This window comes from Lindgomyces ingoldianus (assembly GCF_010093535.1).
Source record: "Lindgomyces ingoldianus strain ATCC 200398 unplaced genomic scaffold BDR25scaffold_18, whole genome shotgun sequence".
In the NCBI taxonomy this organism is placed as follows: Eukaryota; Fungi; Ascomycota; class Dothideomycetes; order Pleosporales; family Lindgomycetaceae; genus Lindgomyces; species Lindgomyces ingoldianus.
Genome location: NW_022985179.1, coordinates 216814 through 234404, shown reverse-complemented (window position 1 = coordinate 234404; position 17591 = coordinate 216814). Strand labels below are relative to the sequence as shown.

Sequence of the window (17591 nt, the reverse complement as noted above, 5' to 3'; positions counted from 1 at the left end):
AAAATAAGTAATAAAATAAAGTACTTTATAAAGTGTAAGTACTTTATTATTACTTTTACTAATTTATAGTTAATTAAATTAACTACTAATTAGTGTTAAATAAGCTCTAATAGCTAGCTGCTTATAGTATAAGCGCTTAAGTAGTAAAAGTAAGAGTAGTGTATAGTGTGCATAGTGTATAAAGTAAGTAAGGTAAAAGTAACATGTTTTTAGTTTTATTACTCTTATCTTTCCTTTATTTAGAGGAAAAGAGGGATATTTAGATGTTTGCGCATAGAGGTTTACGCACAAGCATTATGTAACATAGATACGTGATCCTGCTCGTGCGCGATCGCTTGTATCCAGGCCGCAACGCTGCTGCTGTGTACAGACATAAAGTATATTAAAACAGAGTAAATAGCAGAGGAGTTAACTAAAGTTAAAGGTTTAAATAAATAAATAAAATAAAGTTGTAAAAGTTAAAGTAAACTAATTAATATTTACATAAATAAAAAAAGTAAGTGTAGATAGTTATTAAAAAAAATATAACTAATTAAAATAAAATTAAACATAATTAAATATAAAAAGGTAAAAGATATAGTTTATATTTATTAGTAATAAAAAATTACTCTCTATAAGCATTATACTATACTCTTTATATTAGTAAGTTAGAATTAATTTTTTAAAAAGCGCATTATTTTTTCTAGAATAATTTAGTAATAATAAAAAAAATATAAATAAATAACTCTTCTATACTACTAATAATGTTTATATAGAGCACTGTGTTAGTTCGTTGCAAAGTTAGATAATAAGTAATAAGTTTAACATTTCTTATAGTAAGGCTAGAAAGACATATTAAGCCTAAGTAATAGTGTTAGTAGATATCTATAAATATCTAGCTAGAATTAGATAGATATAACTGTAAAAAAAAGAATAGTACTAGAATATAAACACTAACACACTAATTCTAGCTTAGCAACACCTGTAAACTATAAATAGTAATAAAAAGGTAAACTTTAGCCTACTAATAATAAAACATAGCATTATAATATTACATTAAACTATCTAAAATATAGTAATAAACCTAGTAAAATATATTTATTTGCTTTAAAAATTAAAAGAATTGATAGTAGTAGTAAAAAGTTTTAGTTATAGGCTAATTAGAAATTAATCTAGCTGTTTTTTAAACTAATAAGAGAAAAGGCTTGGCAAGATGTACCGTGATTAATAGAGATTTGAAAGGTGTTCCACCTAGATCCTACAGCTAGCTAGAGCCTTAGCGGAATTAAAAACAATAGGCTTAGCATACAGATACGCCTTTTAAAAGTCTTTGCCCACGCTAAGGCACTAAAAAAGCTATATTTCAAATTAGGCGAACAAGCAAATGCCTTCTCTAGATGTAATCTCTCTCTCTTTGTACTCATTACCACCTTTAAGCCTAATAAACTTCTAGCTATGCTTGCTAGCAAGGTTAGCACATGTCTTCTCACAGCTATATCAGTCAACGCGTACCTTCTAGGTGAGAGATTGCTAAACCTCGCTTGTCTACTTATTTAGACAGCTGGATTAGAGAGCATCTTTAAGATATTTGTCTTTTAAAATAAGAGAGACAGCGTTAGAATTAAACTTACGCTTAATTGCTTAGTTGTAGATGCTATTAATACTGCGCTTTAGTAGTCTAGTAATTAAGACAACCTGTTAGGTAGTTTTGCCTACAGATGGCAATTTAAAGGCAACAACTAAAGCTTAAGTAGCGATATTGTGATTAGGCGCTATGTAGAGATAAAATAAATTATAGTATAGCTAGAAATCTCTTAAAATTTAATCTAAATTAGGGATTAAGAATCTCTAAGGTTTGCGCTAAGATTGTAGCGTTTTTGGAGCAGGCAAAGACTTTTAAAAGGCTTATCTGTATAATTGTAACAATTCTCATGAATCGTTCCATCTTGGCTGGCCCGGAACCTCCGGAAGGCCCTCGTATCGGCCCCTACCCTGCCCTGCCCCCTGCTGTTACCCCTATTCCCCTAAGTATTTAGTCGCACCTCCCCTATAGCTAGCTTAGTAGTTTTCTAATATCCTCTGTACAAGGCCTATAGGTGTTAATAGAATTCCAGGTCATTAAGTCCCCACGCACTCCTATATGCCTCTAAGTGGGTTCCTACTGCATTTAGACCTATTGTCTTGCCTGCGCTGTTACATTATATTAGAAAACTTGCTTTTGCTAGTAACAGCCTTATTATAATATTACAAAGATTGTTTGTTTAACTATGTCTAAGCCTAAGACATGTCTAATTTAGTTTAAGTTGTAATCTTTACATACTATTATATTAAACTACTTAGTTATATAGACAGGATACTAGAAACCTTCTATTACCTAAAGCCTTTAGGTTTAGAACTTCCTATCCCCTGTAATTAGAATTGTCTTTAGAAAAGTTATGTAGAGTGTGTTAAGGTAGAAACTTAGAGACTACTAATAACCTATTAAAATTAGAGGCAACTGCTAATGTCTAACTAACTAGCCCTTAATTCTAAAATTAAATTACACTCTAGCTAAGTAGAATCTAAAGCTATACTCCTATCTAATTTAAAGTTAACCTCTAGCAGCATATCTATTAATAATTAGATTACTTAACTATAAGCGTAACTTAAGCAGCTAATTTAGCTAAGAACTACTAGTTAACTTTTACTAACTACTAAATTACTATAACAATCCTCATGAATCGTTCCATCTCGGGCGGCCTAGAACCTCTGGAAGACCCTTGTATCAGCCTCGACCCTGACCTGGCCCTAGCTCTGCCCAGCCCTCTGCTGTTACCTCTATTCCCTTATGTATTTAGTTGCACCTCTCCCCCTTAGCTAGCTTAGTAGTTTTCTAATATCCTCTGTACAAGGCCTATAGGTGTTAATGGCATTCCTAGGTTCTAAGTCCCCACGCACACCTATATGCCTCTAAGTGGATTCCTACTGCATTTAGACCTATTGTCTTGCCTACGCTGTTACAATTACCTCTAATAACGCCTGTACTACTTTTGCTACTCTAAGTGCAAGAGACTTTTTAGACACTCTTTAGACTTGTTAAATTTACTTTACTAAACATATGCTTAAGATTAAGATATTTACAGACAGTAAAGAACTTATATTTAAATAATAGTAAGCCTTTATTATAGACAGACTTAACGTTAATTTAGATTACTATTAGAGTAAGCCCATACACATAGCGTTAATATAGAGACACATAGCTAGTATTACAAAGGATTATCTAGAGCTAGGATATCTAGCTAAATTAAACTAGTTTTAGTTTAAAAGTGTAGAAGATATAATAAAGCTTTTATAAGCTTATTTTATTACTAGCTAAAAAGAAACTAGGGCGTAATAAGCATTTTAGACTCTTAAGATAAATAAAGAAGAGTTATTTTCTATATTTAAAGCGCGCTTTATTAGTGCAGCTATTAAGAGAATAGTATCCTAGTTAGATTAGTTCTTTTACCTATAAAAGAAGCTTTATTCTAGCCTGTAGATACTAAACTATAGTTTTAAACATACCTAGGTAAACTTCTTTAAAGCTATAGTAGCCTACCTTATAGCGTACAATTTAGAGAGGAGGATCTATAAGAAGAACCTAGTTATCCTATTGTCAGATATGCGCACCTACTGTCAAGACAGGAGGAACGCTTGACGAAAGCTGCTACATAGTACGAGCAATAAGCTCGAACAGTATGTTGCTGCAAATTGCTGCATGTTGCAGCAAATTGCAGCATTTTGCAGCATGTTGCAGCATGTTGCAGCATTTTACAGCATTTTGCAGCATGTTGCAGCATTTTGCAGCATTTTGCAGCATTTTGCAGCAAATTGCAGCATGTTGCAAGCTGGTCGCGCATAGGGCAAGTGCGCGAGGGACTCGGATCGGCAAAACAAAAAGCCGAGCAACACGAGTAGAGCAGAAAAAGGATCGATAAATCAAGACAATAAATCATCATCCCATACATCATATCCAAACCCATCATTCATCTCAGGAAGCCTAGAAACAGTGCTTCAATCTGACACCTATCTAAATTATCTCTAACTACTAAATTTACCTCTACTACTCTAATAATTAATAACTGCACAGATAGCAAGGAACAAATAGTAAGCCTTAATTATTAATAGGCTAGGCATCTATACAGATTACTATTAGAGCGGGTGTGCACGCATAGCGTTTAGTTTTAGAGGACACTACTAGCAGTGCAAAGGAATACTTAGAGCAAGGACACCTAGTTAAATCAGACTAGTTTTAGTTTAAGAAAGTAAAGAATATAATAGCAATACTTCTACTCTAATTACTGCTAATAAGGACTATTAGTCTACAAAGGGGGGAGTAGTGTAACAATTCTTATAAATTGTTCTATCTTAGGCGGCCTAGAACCTCTAGAAGGCCCTTGTATTAGCTCTGCCCCTGCCCTGCCCCCTGCTGTTACCCCTATTCCCCCAAGTATTTAGTCGCACCTCCCCTGTAGCTAGCTTAGTAGTTTTCTGATATCCTCTGTACAAGGCCTATAGGTGTCAATAGAATTCCCAGGTCATTGAGTCCCCACGCACTCCCATATGCCTCTGAGTGGATTCCTACCGCATTCGGACCCATTGTCTTGCCTGCGCCGTTACAATAATGATGTCGGCGTCATGGTCAATTCTAAAACCGTTTGAGAGGCTAAGCAATGAAATCGGCAATTGCGCCGAGATCTTCCGCACCACCCTCTGGTGTGTGATAGGGATCAAACGAGATGTCGGAGGTTGCATGTATTCATATATCCTTTTGTGCTGAAGGGCCGATACCCCCCGTACTTAACCCTAGTCGTAGATGGTGTTAGCAAGCGGATGAACGTGTTTGCCGGGTCGCAAGGGGAATTCGAACATCAAAACATGACAGACGAGAGAACAGAGGAAGTTATTTCGGTATCGTGACAAAATTTTAGAGTAGTCGTTGAAAGCCCTAGAACAGTGATGGATGCGCCGGCCACGAGGAAGGAACAGAAGTTATGCCGCGGGGAAAGTGAGAAAATGGTTGACCATTCTGAGGCAATCATTCCTCACATGGTCTTAACCCCTTGCTGAATTGCTCTATACGTCTCCATCTAATAACCTCTCGAGCCATCAAAGGCGGATGCATGAAGATCGCTGAAGATGTAGTCGGCCGCCCTACCCTTCGGCAACAGGAAATAGCTCATACAGAGATATCGTAAGGGTCATGGACGTGTTGGCCTGTGGGCTTGTGAAGGTCAACCCTTGATTCGAGTCGTGGCCTACCATAACGTAGAGATCGCGATCAAAGCGACTCTCTTTCAAGCGAGTCCTTGGAATAGCCGGGGCGATATCTCCATCTATGATTGGACCGTAGAGATTGCAGCCATATAGCGTGTTGTCAATTTGATGTATATATACTAGAATGAGGGCTACTGAAGTGAGGTTTCGCGGCTCTTCTATATTTGACGCCTAACGATTGAATGAATTTCTGGAGGAGCTGCGCCGGAATACTAGAGGTTGTTCGGATGTGAAACAGCAGCGAAAAGGGATGCCTTCTGAAATAGTCGATGCTCCTTCTCAACTCGCGCTCCACTAAATGCCGTAATATGGTGTATTACCGAGCCAGCGTCAGCGGATTTACCGAGAACTGTTACCCGATGCTTATCTCCACCGAAACGGTGGATGTTGTCGCCCACCCATTGAGAGGTGAGCCTCTAGTCATAAAGTGCAACATTTGCGTATTTGCCAGCCTGGATAGTGAGCCCTCCACTCTAGCTAAACGTCCCGAGATGATATTTGATTGCAACCCACAGCATTTGGTCATTGCTAGCGTCGAAGAAAGTTACTGGGCCGAACTTGCCTTGGCCGATTTCTCCCCTGCGACATATCCGCCTCCGAAGATATTCGATCATTGCCATTAGTCAAAATATTGACGATTGAGAATGTGACATTCATAGTTGAGAACAGTAGCCTCCGAAGTCCCTCAAATAACTGTTTCGGAACGATGACATCCGAGAAAGGACAATCCTCGGTCATTCGCGGATTATAGCTCACGGTCGGGGGAAGCTTAGGAATGGAGTCCGCCATAGCACTGTAACTAAAAGGGGATTCGAGAAGATATAAGGAACAAATGAAGTAGCAATTAGATGCCAAGACACTGATGCTTAAGGACAGATACGACCAATGGATCCATTATTGATCTCTGTGGAAATACCAGTGGGAGTCTGTTTGCAGTAGTCGCGCATGGCTCACACGATAGTCGCATGTTACCAAGACTTACCCTTTTTCTTGCATATATATAGACCACTAGGTACACTCTTTTAGCAATCAACTTAGTTCCTCATCTCTGCGCTTACTAAAAGCATCACAAAGTCACTGGTGATCTGAGCCGAAGCGTTTTGATGGAAGGCTGAGCATAGCGGATATTCGAGAAGCTATAGTATCCAATGGTGGCCTTCAGGATATTAGCTAAGAACTGGGGCCTGTGCTAACATGACTGAGATTAGATTTTCGTTGCTCACGTTGAAGATGATGGCTTGGTGTTGAGGAATACGAAAACATTACGGCAGGAGATAGGAAGAGATGATTATAAAGTAGTTTTGGAAATGTGACCTCGGAGAGACGACCTGGGGACAAATTCTCCTCCTAAATATCCTGGAGATTTCTACGTTCCGCAGGACTTCTCTGATGCTGTATCCGGTCTTCCTTTTTAGGAGATCGTTGGCAAGGTTCATCGGGATTATTCCTAATTTGTGTGATTTAGTCGCTAGGTTTGCTGTATTAGGATAGGAATATATGGCGATGTTGTAGCTAGAAACAGGAGAATAGTTCCGCGGGGTGCATCGATGGTCGCATGTGATATGTGGAAGATGGAAGCAAATGCTGGAGTGTTGAAATCGGGCTTTCCTGAGCTGCCTAGGTGGGGAATCGACGACGTCAGCCTTAAACGCAAAAGCAAGGTCCAGCAACCTACGCTCACTTTTAATCCTCCCTTATCCTTTAATCTTCTCCTTCCCTAGCCATCACACCGGTCATAACACTACCCTTACCTTTCTAAGGTTTCCCCTTTCCGTTTGCTAGGTCAAGACTTCTGTATCTTCGTGCATGTAAGACAGGGGGCACGATAAAAGACCTGGAGCCAACGCCAAGGGAACTGGCCTGGGGACGATTCTCTCCCGCCCAAAAATACTCCGCACAAGCATTGTTGCCTCTGGTAGATGCTCCACGGTGGTTACTAAAATGGTTCCGACGTATCGGGAGGTCCTCCATCGATCTTGGCTCCTCACTTTCCTCACATCTCACAGCAGATTCACTAATATTATCTAAAGATTCGATGTATTGAGGTAGTGAAGATACATTCATAAAAAGGAAGCATGGGAGCGTGGTGGGTATCAATAAGGTTCGTGAGCCATCTGCGTTACACCTTCATCTTTTGGGTCCTTCTCTTTTTGAACGGCCTTCCTTCAATACCCCTCTTTCCGAAAGCCTCGTGTCCCAGTAGACCAAGTATATTCTCATCCTAATAACAGCTTTCAAGGTCGCTAGAAAATTAAGCAAGTCCCCGTAACGAATGGTGCGAGTCGTGCTTGGCCAGCAAGGTGACCGCTGTGTCCGCAGCTGCTTGACGCTATTGCTTTCGGGGCTCGACGTCAGAATTCATATCTGAGTGGCAGTCATGAAAGCTGGCATATGTAACCAGCCACAACTAGATCGGGTATCGTGAGGACGTGAGCGGTAGGAGCTGCGGAAAGATGATGACAACGGCCTTACAGCCGTCTCCAGACGCCGTATTTCATCTCAGGGTGAGTGTAGAGATAGACTAATGCGACCATGAGGTATTTTTGATCAAAGCTGATTGGGGAATTCCGGTCTTCTTAGAAACCTGTTGCTGGCATGACCGATGGTGGTTGCCAGTTCAGCCTTGGTGAATGGCTCACCCGCTTTTGGAACTGTCAACGACGTGAACCGTTTCGATATGAGCTAGATGCGACGTTGAATGGGAGAGCTCCTTCAGGTCAGAAGCCGTCGTCGACGGCCCGGTCTTCTAACTTTGCTGTCTTTCTCGACATCCAAGAAGTCTCTCTTTTCCACCCCGGCGTTTTCTCCGCCACTCCTTGCACATGTTGTCTGATACATAGCCAAACACTCATCAATACATTGGTCATATTCTTCAGTCGGGTTGAATGTCGCGCGGTCCAGGAACGACTTCCGACATTCGTCCAGGCAGGGCTCAGCTTTCAAGTGAAGAGCACAGCAGATGTTATCTCCAATAACCTTGGTACAGAAGCTCGCCGGCGGCGATGACTTCTGGAGGCTCGATACGATAGATGAAGTGATGAAGTCCGTTGTTGAAGAAAGATACGGCATTATTCTGTAGTAGAAGGCTGCGAGCCCGAGGAAGAACAGGACGGCGACAACGCCACCTCGTGGCGTCTTCATGGTTGGGTTGGGTCGAAGCACAGAAATTTGATCTCAACTTTGCAGAATCGTGAAGGAAGAACGCTGGATTCGGAAGCAAACGTGAAGCCGCTAGATCTGGGAATGAGGTAGTTTTGAGGGATGCGTGGCTTGCGGGGAAATGATGCGGCTGAGGCAAGAGAAATCAGACGACAAGACCAGAAGAAAGTCACGAAGCGTTTCAGGATTTAAGGTACCGAAGCACCTGCAGATTCGTAAAACACTTCGGCCTTCTAAGCCCCCTCCTATGTATGCCATAGGAATTGAACTCCACCCCGGTAAGCCGGCATGGCTCGAACTATCTCTAAAACTTGGCGATTCTGACACTGCTGCATCAAACCTGATATCACTGTCCAACTCAAAATGACTTCAGACTACATGGTAATTCGCCAGTAACGAATAGGTTCGAACTTTTCGTGCCTCACACCCGTATCCGGAATCCAACATTTCGTATTTGGAAAAGCAAATTCACCGAAGGAACCAGGTCGACCAATCGGAAACTAGTGTGAAGGTTTTAGGTTGGGGCCGTAACCCGACACCCAGGCTCTCTCTCTTAAGTCCGAGTGGAATTGCTATTTCTGTCCCACTTCAGGACTGGGGTTCTCTCGCGAAATTGCTCGAAAGCGAACAGCAAGGCCTCTTGTTCGCGAGATTATGGCTGTGCGACGGTGGCTGCGCTCGCAATATGACGCAGGGTTTCGGCAGGAAGCGACGATCCATGAAGCGAAAGAGGACCCGAAGTTTAACGGCTATCGAGTCGTGGACAGGAGCATGCTCGCCAATTTGTTTAAGAGGTTCCTTTCAAAGTGGACTTTGCAACCATGGAAGCCGCCTTCGTAAGAGTCTCGAGGTCCGCAAGCCGAGGGAATATGGAGGAGTGTCTACGGATTAGAGAGAGGATGGTCATCATCAAGAGGGATTGGTAGAGCAATTACCAACAGGCGCAATGCACTCCGAAAGAAGAAAATACGCATCCTAGGAACTGGAAAAGCGAATGACATCCATGAGACCGCTTCCTGGGCCGTGAGAATATCTTGATCACGTGTGCGCCGCGATCTTCCAGGGCTGCTCCTGGTCGCAGTGGGCTGGATCGATCTGTACCGGGATGTGAACACGGACCTATAAACCTCAGGTGAGTTTAAGTGCATTTGTCTATTCCTCTTTGAATTTTGCAGTCCTCTTTTTTGTCAGGTAATTAGGGCTGGAATCAGCAATTTCCAATCTGGAAGGACCAAGGTCACACCACAGTTGCGCTATCACTAGAAGGATTGAAGAGGCCTCCAGAGTGCAATTTACTCTATCCGGTGACACCGGCTGCATTCGGATACCTCAACTGCCCACTTCTGGGCTAACCCGGCAAGGGCCATTCCTTCGTTTTGTTTGATTTGAAACCCAATCGCGACTTTTCCCCGACAATTAGACTGCCATCTCCAATTGCTTCTAGCACCCCCTCTCGAATTCGTCAACGTGCTGCTCAGCGCATCTAAATCATTGAATCAAGGTTCCATCTCCATGTGTCTGTATTAGGTAATATGCTGGTACCGGACCCGTCTAAACTCTCTCTGTTGAAGTCCTTCATTCAGAAGAAGTCATCACTTAGAAATCTGACGTGAGAAATGTTGCTTCTTCTTTGTCCCCCCTTCAACGATATTCGAACACTTGCAGGCAAGAGAGTGGCTTTTAGTATTTTGCCAAGCACTAATTTGATCGACCATCTCTGTTTCGTTGTACCTCTTTTTCTTCGCGTTAATCACATTCCCAGCCGGAAGCTCTGCGGTTGCCCTGAAATGGATGTTGAACCTAACTTTCTTTCCGGGGTCCTCTCCATGCAGCACATCCATCCTTGCGTTCTTGCAATACTAATTACCAATGGAATAATCGACCCCAATGAAGGTTTCGGACGACATGCATCGGATTTGAGATATTATGCAGCTTACTTCAGTGAACTTATTTATGACCAATAAAGAGTTAGTAGTGGAAGTAGTTCTCAATTGGTGTCTAGAAACGTTCCGGCGCTGCGCTCGACGATTGCTACGTAGGCTTCGAAACAGCCAGAGACCCAGTTACACCTCCGCCTTATCCTCCCACTGCCCGGGCGTCCTTTTTAAGCCTTGTTTACTCTCCAACTCCTCGTCAATCCCCAGCTCCCGCGTGAATAAACTCACCAAAAGGGCCAATCCCGCCAAGCTGGCCATCACAGCCCAAACCATCTTCAAACTGTCTGCGTAGCCTTTTTCTAATGCCTCTCTCACGCCGTTCCTATCTTCCATGTCCATTGCTTTCATGAGCTCAATCAGGCTGGCGGCATCGTTTGCGTACTTAGTTGCGACCCCCGCTACCGCCGGAAAAGCCAACAGTTTTCGCTTAAGCTGTGTTTGGAAGATCGAACCGCCGACAGCTACGCCAATACCTTGACCGAAAGCGCGGATGAAGTTGTACATAGCTGCAGCATCAGCAACATCTTTTTGACCAGCCGCTGCCTGAGTCGCATACTCAAGCCCTGGAAATAACAGCCCGATTCCAATACCTGGTATCAGGTTTATTCCAACCCACATCTTGGTGGAGGTGTTCTCGTCAAGCAGCCACATCACCCCAAGGCCGAGAATGGCGAGCGACCACCCAAGCCAGATACACCATCTATAAACCCCAACCTTAGAGATTGCGATTCCTGCGATGAACGCTACTGGAGCGACGGTCAGTGTCTCGGGGAGAATGGCCAAGCCAGCACGGAGAGGAGACAGGGAGTGACAAGCTTCGTAATAAAGAGGAAGGTAGTAGAGTAGGCACCACAGGATTATTCCTTGGATCAGTATGCCAAAGTAAGATGCTGCCGCTGTACGGTTACTGAAGATTTGCATCTTAATCAAGGGATTGGGGTGTTGGGTGTATATCTCGTACGCTATCCAGCCTACGAAACCAATCAAGCCGAGGAGGAGAGGAAGAAGAGTGCGGAAGTTTGACCAGGAGTATTGGATGCCTCCCCAAGTAACCGGCATCAGGATGGCAGTCGTTGATCCTGTGAGTAAGACCGCACCTATCCAATCCACGCTCTTGAGTTTCTCTTTCACACTAAATCCATGCATAGGCTTCTGGAGACGAAGCACAACTGGGAGTATGACAAGCCCCACGACCGCGATTGGAATGTTGAGCCAGAATATCCAGCGCCAGCCACCGTATCCTCCTTTCTCTCCTCCATTCATCTCGTGTGCAGACTTCGAACCTGCAAAGACACCACCAACCAATGGCCCACAGACACTACCGACCGCCCATGTTGCGCTCATGTATCCGTAGAAACTCCCTCGTTCTCGTAATGGCACAAGATCGGTAATCACCACCTCGGAAAGAACGATGAGACCGCCGGCGCCAACACCCTGCACCGTTCGCCCGAGAATGAGGACTGTGAAGGAGGCTGATAAGGCGGCTGTTATACATCCCGCTGTGAAGACTACTAGAGAGAACAGAATCAGAGGAAGGCGACCGAAGATATGGGATAATGAACTGAGGGTGGGTTGGAAGACGGTGGAGGACAGGAGGAACGAAGTTCCAGCCCAGAACGTTGTCAGGGCTGTTCCATGAAGGGAGCTGGATATAACCTGTGTGGTTAAAGTAAGTATATGGTCGGAGAGAGGGCTTTCGGTCTGCCATGAAAAGCAAATTAACGTACTGGCAGCGCGACACTCAGAGTTGTGGCATCCAAAGCAACAACCAACATCATCAAGCACAAGCACCCGAATATCGTATGGAACCTCCATCCCGGCCTGAATTTCTCTTTTTCTAGCTTCTCTTTTTCCGGCTCATCCTCTGTTTCCTCCCCACTGACCTCCTCTGACTTCTCCTCGACTTCGGCTTCGAGTGCGGATATAGACGAAGCGTGAGAGGGACAGGAAGAAGACATCTCAGCTGCGATATGATGAGCTTGCTCTCTCGATGCGCTATTCTCTGTCAATTCCATAGTGTCCCTTATGTAGTCCTCACTTTCCTCTCTGGGCTTCTCGGGGTAACCAAGCACGGTATCTCTTGAGTTGGAAAAATCGGTCCGGCCAGAATCTCGGGCATGCGACGTTCCGTTTCCATCATATTCCATTCCTCTTATGGGATTCTGGCCCTCAACAGAGTGGGAGCGGGAGCGGGAGCAACATTGGAGTGGACTCCTTGGATCGGAAGGGGGATCCATTGAAGCACCAAACGCTTAGAGTCCTAGTCACTGAAGACTGTCGTAAGATGTGTCGGACGGGGTAGGATGAATTCGGCAGATTTCACGATCGCGGGGCTTAAAGAGCTAGAATTTGGACCAAAATACTTGTATCTTCGTGGAATTTTGTTGAGTGTGCCGAAGCGTATCCAAAGTTTGGCGCCTTAAGAGATGTCAAGCTTAAAGACCCGCAGATTCGAGGTTGTCGATGTCGGATGGCCGATTCTTCACGGTAACCACCTTTTCAGAGCCGATTCCTTGACAATTCGAATGGAGTGCCTATGGACACCCCTGCGTGGTTATGCAGAATAGATCATGGTCGAGTGAAAATATCCATTGGCTTATACAAGACAGCAATTAAGTAGAGAGAGAAAGAAACTCTAAAGGAAGATGGGAGAAAAACACAAGAAACACCACTATTGAAGTCTGTCCCATCCAGACTCCCTACATGTATGAACACCCGTGAACATTGAGCGGATACACACACGCACCCATCACCTCGCCTCAGCCAGCCTACTCCCAGCTAAGTACTGCCACGCATCTCGCAACCGCGTCTCCGTTCAAGGGTAATCTTCCAACACTCTCTCCACTAACCTCAAATCCCCAAGCTTCGCATAATAGGCCGGGGGGTGTTGCAGTGCTAAAGATTGATTGTAGGGCTGAAGTTGACGCTGGGCTGCCTTGAGTCTCGCGGCTTGCGAACGAAGAGGGAAAAACAGCAATGCGCATCCAAGCGATCGATGGCGTGGGAAAAATTGGCGAATGAGGCTGAATTCCAGAGGCGCTGGATGGATCTGGACGGTTTTGGGCCAATCATGGATGAGGCGTTCAGCCACGGTAGCCAGCCTCATTTGGTATCCAGCTGGCATCGCCGACATCCTTGTGTGTTTTGGGCACGGAAAGAGCGAGAGTGTTTCTGCACGTGGGAGGATGAAGTGAGTCTAGACTCGGGGATAAATGTGATATTTTTAACTCGCGAGTTGGAAGTATGTATTGCGGCTCTAGAATTCTTTTCATGTTTCCTGGAAATGTCAGACTGACTCGTCAGCGCAGTGAACTTCCCTAGATCCGATGATCTGCTAATTGGAATCCTGGATTCAAATTTTCTCCCCTGGCCTCTGTCGCGCTGGATATCAGAATTATACAGAAGTATTCCGAAGCCATCGTTAGTTGCTGCCCATCATCACCCTTCCCTATCGAACCGACGACCTATCTTTCCTACATCGGCAGCCTTCCCGCACGAGTACTGAGATCTCTTAACAACATCGCAAAGCGAGGTGCTCTTGACAGAGGAGCCAAACTGAATTCAAATCCCACACTTCAACTAAGCCAACCTAGCTAGCAATCCCGTCTTCTCATCTACCATTTCATATTGTGCTACATTTAAATGGATACACGACTCATTGCATGTGCACGTATTGCTGTGTGTTCCTGCAGGACTCACGGCAAACAGAATATGCTAATGTCTGATTTACGCTTTCACAAAAAATTCTATCCACTCAGCAGTCTTCTTAATTCCCGCACCTCGTTTCGCCGACTAGAGAACGCCTTTCGGTATTCCAAAATACATGGCAGTTCTGTTCAAGATATGCATTGCATCATAACCTTGACCACCTCAAACCCCAAAGTCCCGAAATCAGTGCAGGTTTCCTTGTTGGATATCGGGCCTTGCATTCCGCCCACCTGGTGACAGCTAGTCATGTATTTCTCGCGTTTTTGAACCCCAACTACTGGCGGCAGGCGCAGCTGACACAACGACTGCTACTGTGGAAGGACTCGGGGGAAAATAGTCAACAGTGGTTTGTAGGGGCTCTATGGACTGCATGCAGTTGATTGATGCGCACGAAGTTCCTCTCAAGCTCTCCAACTCTTTCCACGGTTTTTATTTTATTTTAGCTTTTTTCTAGCTCTCTAATTACTCGGTGTCTCCACCTTGCCCCACTCTCCCTAGCTCCCTCTAACTCTCTTCCTCTATATCTTCAAGTCAAGCCGGATAGATCTAAAGGGTGAGATTGTAAGCCCGACTTAAGCAAGACGTACTATTTCTTTTCTCCTACTTTGCCGACCTCGGTATAGCCAACCTCAGCCATAGTCACCTGTTTTCAGTAACGGAGCTCTCCGATCCCTACCACCTGCTCGTATTCAGGAGCTACTGCTGCTTGCTATAGTCATATGCTGCCTAGCTCACTTCTTTGCGTATAGAGGCCCTTAGGTACACTCCTTTAGCAATCAATCCAGCTCCTCATTTCTGCGCCTACCGAAAGCTTCACTAAAAGCTTCACCAAAAGCTTCACACCACCTCTTTCCCACAGTATCCGTTATACCCACAATGCAATGGCCCCCTTATGGACGCGCCCGTCCAAGCCGGCGCAGTACCATGCTTCATTGAAGACCAGGGTTCAAGGGACATACATACAACGACCGAATACGAAGTGCAAGAGTCTTCAGCTACCCACCAACGCGCATACCTAATACTTGCCTTCTGACATACAAACTTACCTACCCCAACAAAAGACCCGAAATTAGCTTTCTAACCCCACCCCCAACCCCACCCTCTGGTTCTCAATTTAATCCAACTAGTCGAATATCGAAATCTTTCTATGAGGTAGTTCAGCCAGTCTGGTAGCCGCCGTCTACAGCCCTATACTAGAATCAAGTCCACTCCGCGCCACTCCAACTCACCTACGACTTCGCCATCCTTCCAAATGCATGGTATCACCTCAAACAACTCCTCGCCTCAACTCCGAGTACTTGAATGAAACCCGAGTGCCTACCGTTGACATACTTGGTGCCTTTTCAGAATCGGCGATTGGGAAATCCATGTCCATATCCACTAGTACATGTACTACACATGCGCAAGTCTTTAATGGAAGCCTACTTGCTCGGTTGTGGAGATGGGGTGTAAAGATGCAGGTGGTGGGTCATTTTTCTTCTGCATAAATGCAACAAACAAACATAAACTTAGGAGACAGGATGAATGGTGGAATGCCATGTGTGTTTATCGTGATACCGCAAGTAGACAGGAAAGGTTAGACTGGGCTTAGCGAAAGGAAATTCATCGCTTAAGCGACCGGGTTACTGGAAGTATTGGGGGGGGGGGGGTGTCGATTTCGGTCCTAAATTATCGGTACATGTCCCTACTTTTCCGCTGAATATTCCCGCTTGGCTCCCAAGCTCTCACCAATTGCTGCCTAGGTGTCTTGCGGCCAGAAAACTATTATCCAGAATCCACGCTCGCGCGTCTTTCCATCCGTCTATGTCTAATGCGGCGGTTGAATCGATACTCTGTTGACCGATAGAAGAACCAAATGCCCTTCCAAAAACCTACGACCAAGAAATCCTGCGAATTGTTAGCCTAACCATGACCCCATAAATAATTACGAAACTCACGCAAGCATAATGGCCGCGCCTGCCCCCATCGCCAAAAATTGCATCCCCGTCTTCCTCAACTCCACCCCCTTATCTGGCCCCGTCTCCAGCAACTCCGGAATTACAGCCACAGTCCCCACATACAAAAACGTCCCCGCCGTAAATGGCAACAACATATCGCCCCACTGCAAACTCGTACCCCACAACCCTTGTCCTCGACCCCCGGCCACTGATCCCGAATTTGAATTCCCACCAAACTCCTGCACCGCAATCCCAATCCCAGTCCCCAACATCGCTCCAACAGCAGTCACGAATTGCGCACCCATGGCCGCACGTTTGGAAAACCCGGATTGGATGAGCAGAGCAAAGTCGCCCACCTCGTGCGGGATTTCATGGAAGAACACGGCGACGGTGGTGGTGGCGCCCAGGGTGGGGGAGGCGTAGAAGGAGGAGGAGAGGGCGAGACCGTCGGTGATGTTGTGGGTGAAGTCGGCGATGAGGTTGAGGTAGCCGGAGAGCTTGACAGAGGGGGATGGGGGCTTAGAAATAGAGGGTGGGGAGGAGGAGTGGGGGGTAAGTGGTGGGGTTAGGCCGGAGGTGGAAGGAGAGGGGCGGGCGCGGAGGGTAGATGAGGTTCCTGCGGCGGGTTAGTGAGGGCTGGGGGAAGGAGAGGAGGATATTACCGTCCAGCTCAGCGCCAGAGGTTTTCGCAGAGACGTCGGGTTTCTCATGGGCATGGGAATGAGCATGGCCGTGGGAATGGTCGTGTCCGCCTTCGCCCCCTGTTGCAATGCGCAAGCCCTTATCCATGGCCACGAACGTGATAAAGCCAACCATAATAGCCACACCAAGCAAAAGATTCTTATTCGGCTCCACCATAACGAACTTGACTTGGTCATGCTCATCCTCTCCTAAGAAGATCTCAGGCAGCAGATGGAATAGAGTGTCTCCTAGCAGTCCCCCGACCGCGAAGGCTACCATGACGGAGAGCGAAGAAGGGTCGATGTTCGGCGGACATAGCGCCAGCAGGAAGTTGGGCGGGCCGGAGATGTAGAGGGTTGCAAGGATGGCGTTGACAGCCGGGGAGCCGGGGAAGAGGAAGGAGAATATTTGGGAAGCAATACTTGAGGTTGTGGGGTTGTTGGCGACTTTATGTTCGTTGAGGGCTTGCACAAGAGGGCACTCCTATTTGGGTGCATGGTAAGCAGAAAGTTGGGCTGCGCACGCGACAGCAGGCCATTGACATAGTCCCAGCCAAGAGGAAAGCGCAATGCCTTCAAGAAACATTAAACACATAAATCTTCTAGCTCACCTGCAACTTCTCTTCGATCTCCGACAAGCTCAACCCCCCGACATCCTTCTCGCTCCTGCCCAGCTCTGCAGACACGTTCCATGCCCAAACAGCAAGAAACACCGAAAAGAAAACGAGAGACCTGTGTCGTCGCGAAACCATGACGACGACTGTTTGTATATCCTTGCGCGAAATAAATTGGCTGTGACAAAACCTGAGGACTAGGTCAGGGGGTTGAGTCGCGACAAGCTGTCCATAAATATCTGTAGGGCTGAATTGGGGGGTCGCGGCATATTCCGGGTTCGC

The 17591-nt window shown here is 45.5% G+C and overlaps 5 protein-coding genes across 5 annotated transcripts; 2 read left to right on the top strand and 3 right to left on the bottom strand.

Moving 5' to 3' along the window:
• Positions 1-5087: 5087 nt before the first annotated feature.
• On the bottom strand, positions 5088-6710 carry BDR25DRAFT_355717 (uncharacterized protein; the record flags this gene model as incomplete). Its single annotated transcript, XM_033695508.1, has 10 exons — positions 5088-5151; positions 5183-5408; positions 5444-5486; positions 5511-5688; positions 5758-5802; positions 5861-6073; positions 6135-6263; positions 6345-6430; positions 6469-6621; positions 6657-6710. The coding sequence occupies 10 exons, from the start codon at positions 6708-6710 to the stop codon at positions 5088-5090; spliced, it is 1191 nt and encodes a 396-aa protein (XP_033546834.1).
• Positions 6711-6821: 111 nt separating this feature from the next.
• BDR25DRAFT_355716 (uncharacterized protein) lies at positions 6822-9544 on the top strand (the record flags this gene model as incomplete). Its single annotated transcript, XM_033695507.1, has 16 exons — positions 6822-6935; positions 6996-7006; positions 7057-7311; positions 7376-7482; positions 7557-7624; positions 7686-7778; positions 7812-7844; positions 7891-8217; positions 8261-8316; positions 8378-8464; positions 8492-8539; positions 8569-8784; positions 8807-8917; positions 8977-9312; positions 9348-9456; positions 9497-9544. The coding sequence occupies 16 exons, from the start codon at positions 6822-6824 to the stop codon at positions 9542-9544; spliced, it is 2019 nt and encodes a 672-aa protein (XP_033546833.1).
• Positions 9545-10122: 578 nt separating this feature from the next.
• On the bottom strand, positions 10123-12328 carry BDR25DRAFT_334534 (MFS general substrate transporter; the record flags this gene model as incomplete). Its single annotated transcript, XM_033692942.1, has 2 exons — positions 10123-12026; positions 12098-12328. 2 exons carry the CDS (start codon positions 12326-12328, stop codon positions 10497-10499), a joined length of 1761 nt encoding a protein of 586 aa, XP_033546832.1. The 3' UTR covers positions 10123-10496.
• Positions 12329-14087: 1759 nt separating this feature from the next.
• BDR25DRAFT_355714 (uncharacterized protein) lies at positions 14088-15669 on the top strand (the record flags this gene model as incomplete). The annotated part of the gene is made up of 9 exons (XM_033695506.1): positions 14088-14179; positions 14212-14428; positions 14474-14503; positions 14577-14631; positions 14702-14763; positions 14864-15057; positions 15140-15204; positions 15231-15461; positions 15533-15669. The coding sequence occupies 9 exons, from the start codon at positions 14088-14090 to the stop codon at positions 15667-15669; spliced, it is 1083 nt and encodes a 360-aa protein (XP_033546831.1).
• An 83-nt stretch (positions 15670-15752) lies between these two features.
• On the bottom strand, positions 15753-17517 carry BDR25DRAFT_262537 (ZIP zinc transporter-like protein). The gene is made up of 4 exons (XM_033686769.1): positions 17307-17517; positions 16678-17179; positions 16016-16631; positions 15753-15965 (listed from the first exon to the last, which is right to left on the bottom strand). Exons 1-4 carry the CDS (start codon positions 17445-17447, stop codon positions 15950-15952), a joined length of 1275 nt encoding a protein of 424 aa, XP_033546830.1. The 5' UTR covers positions 17448-17517; the 3' UTR covers positions 15753-15949.
• Positions 17518-17591: the final 74 nt, after the last annotated feature.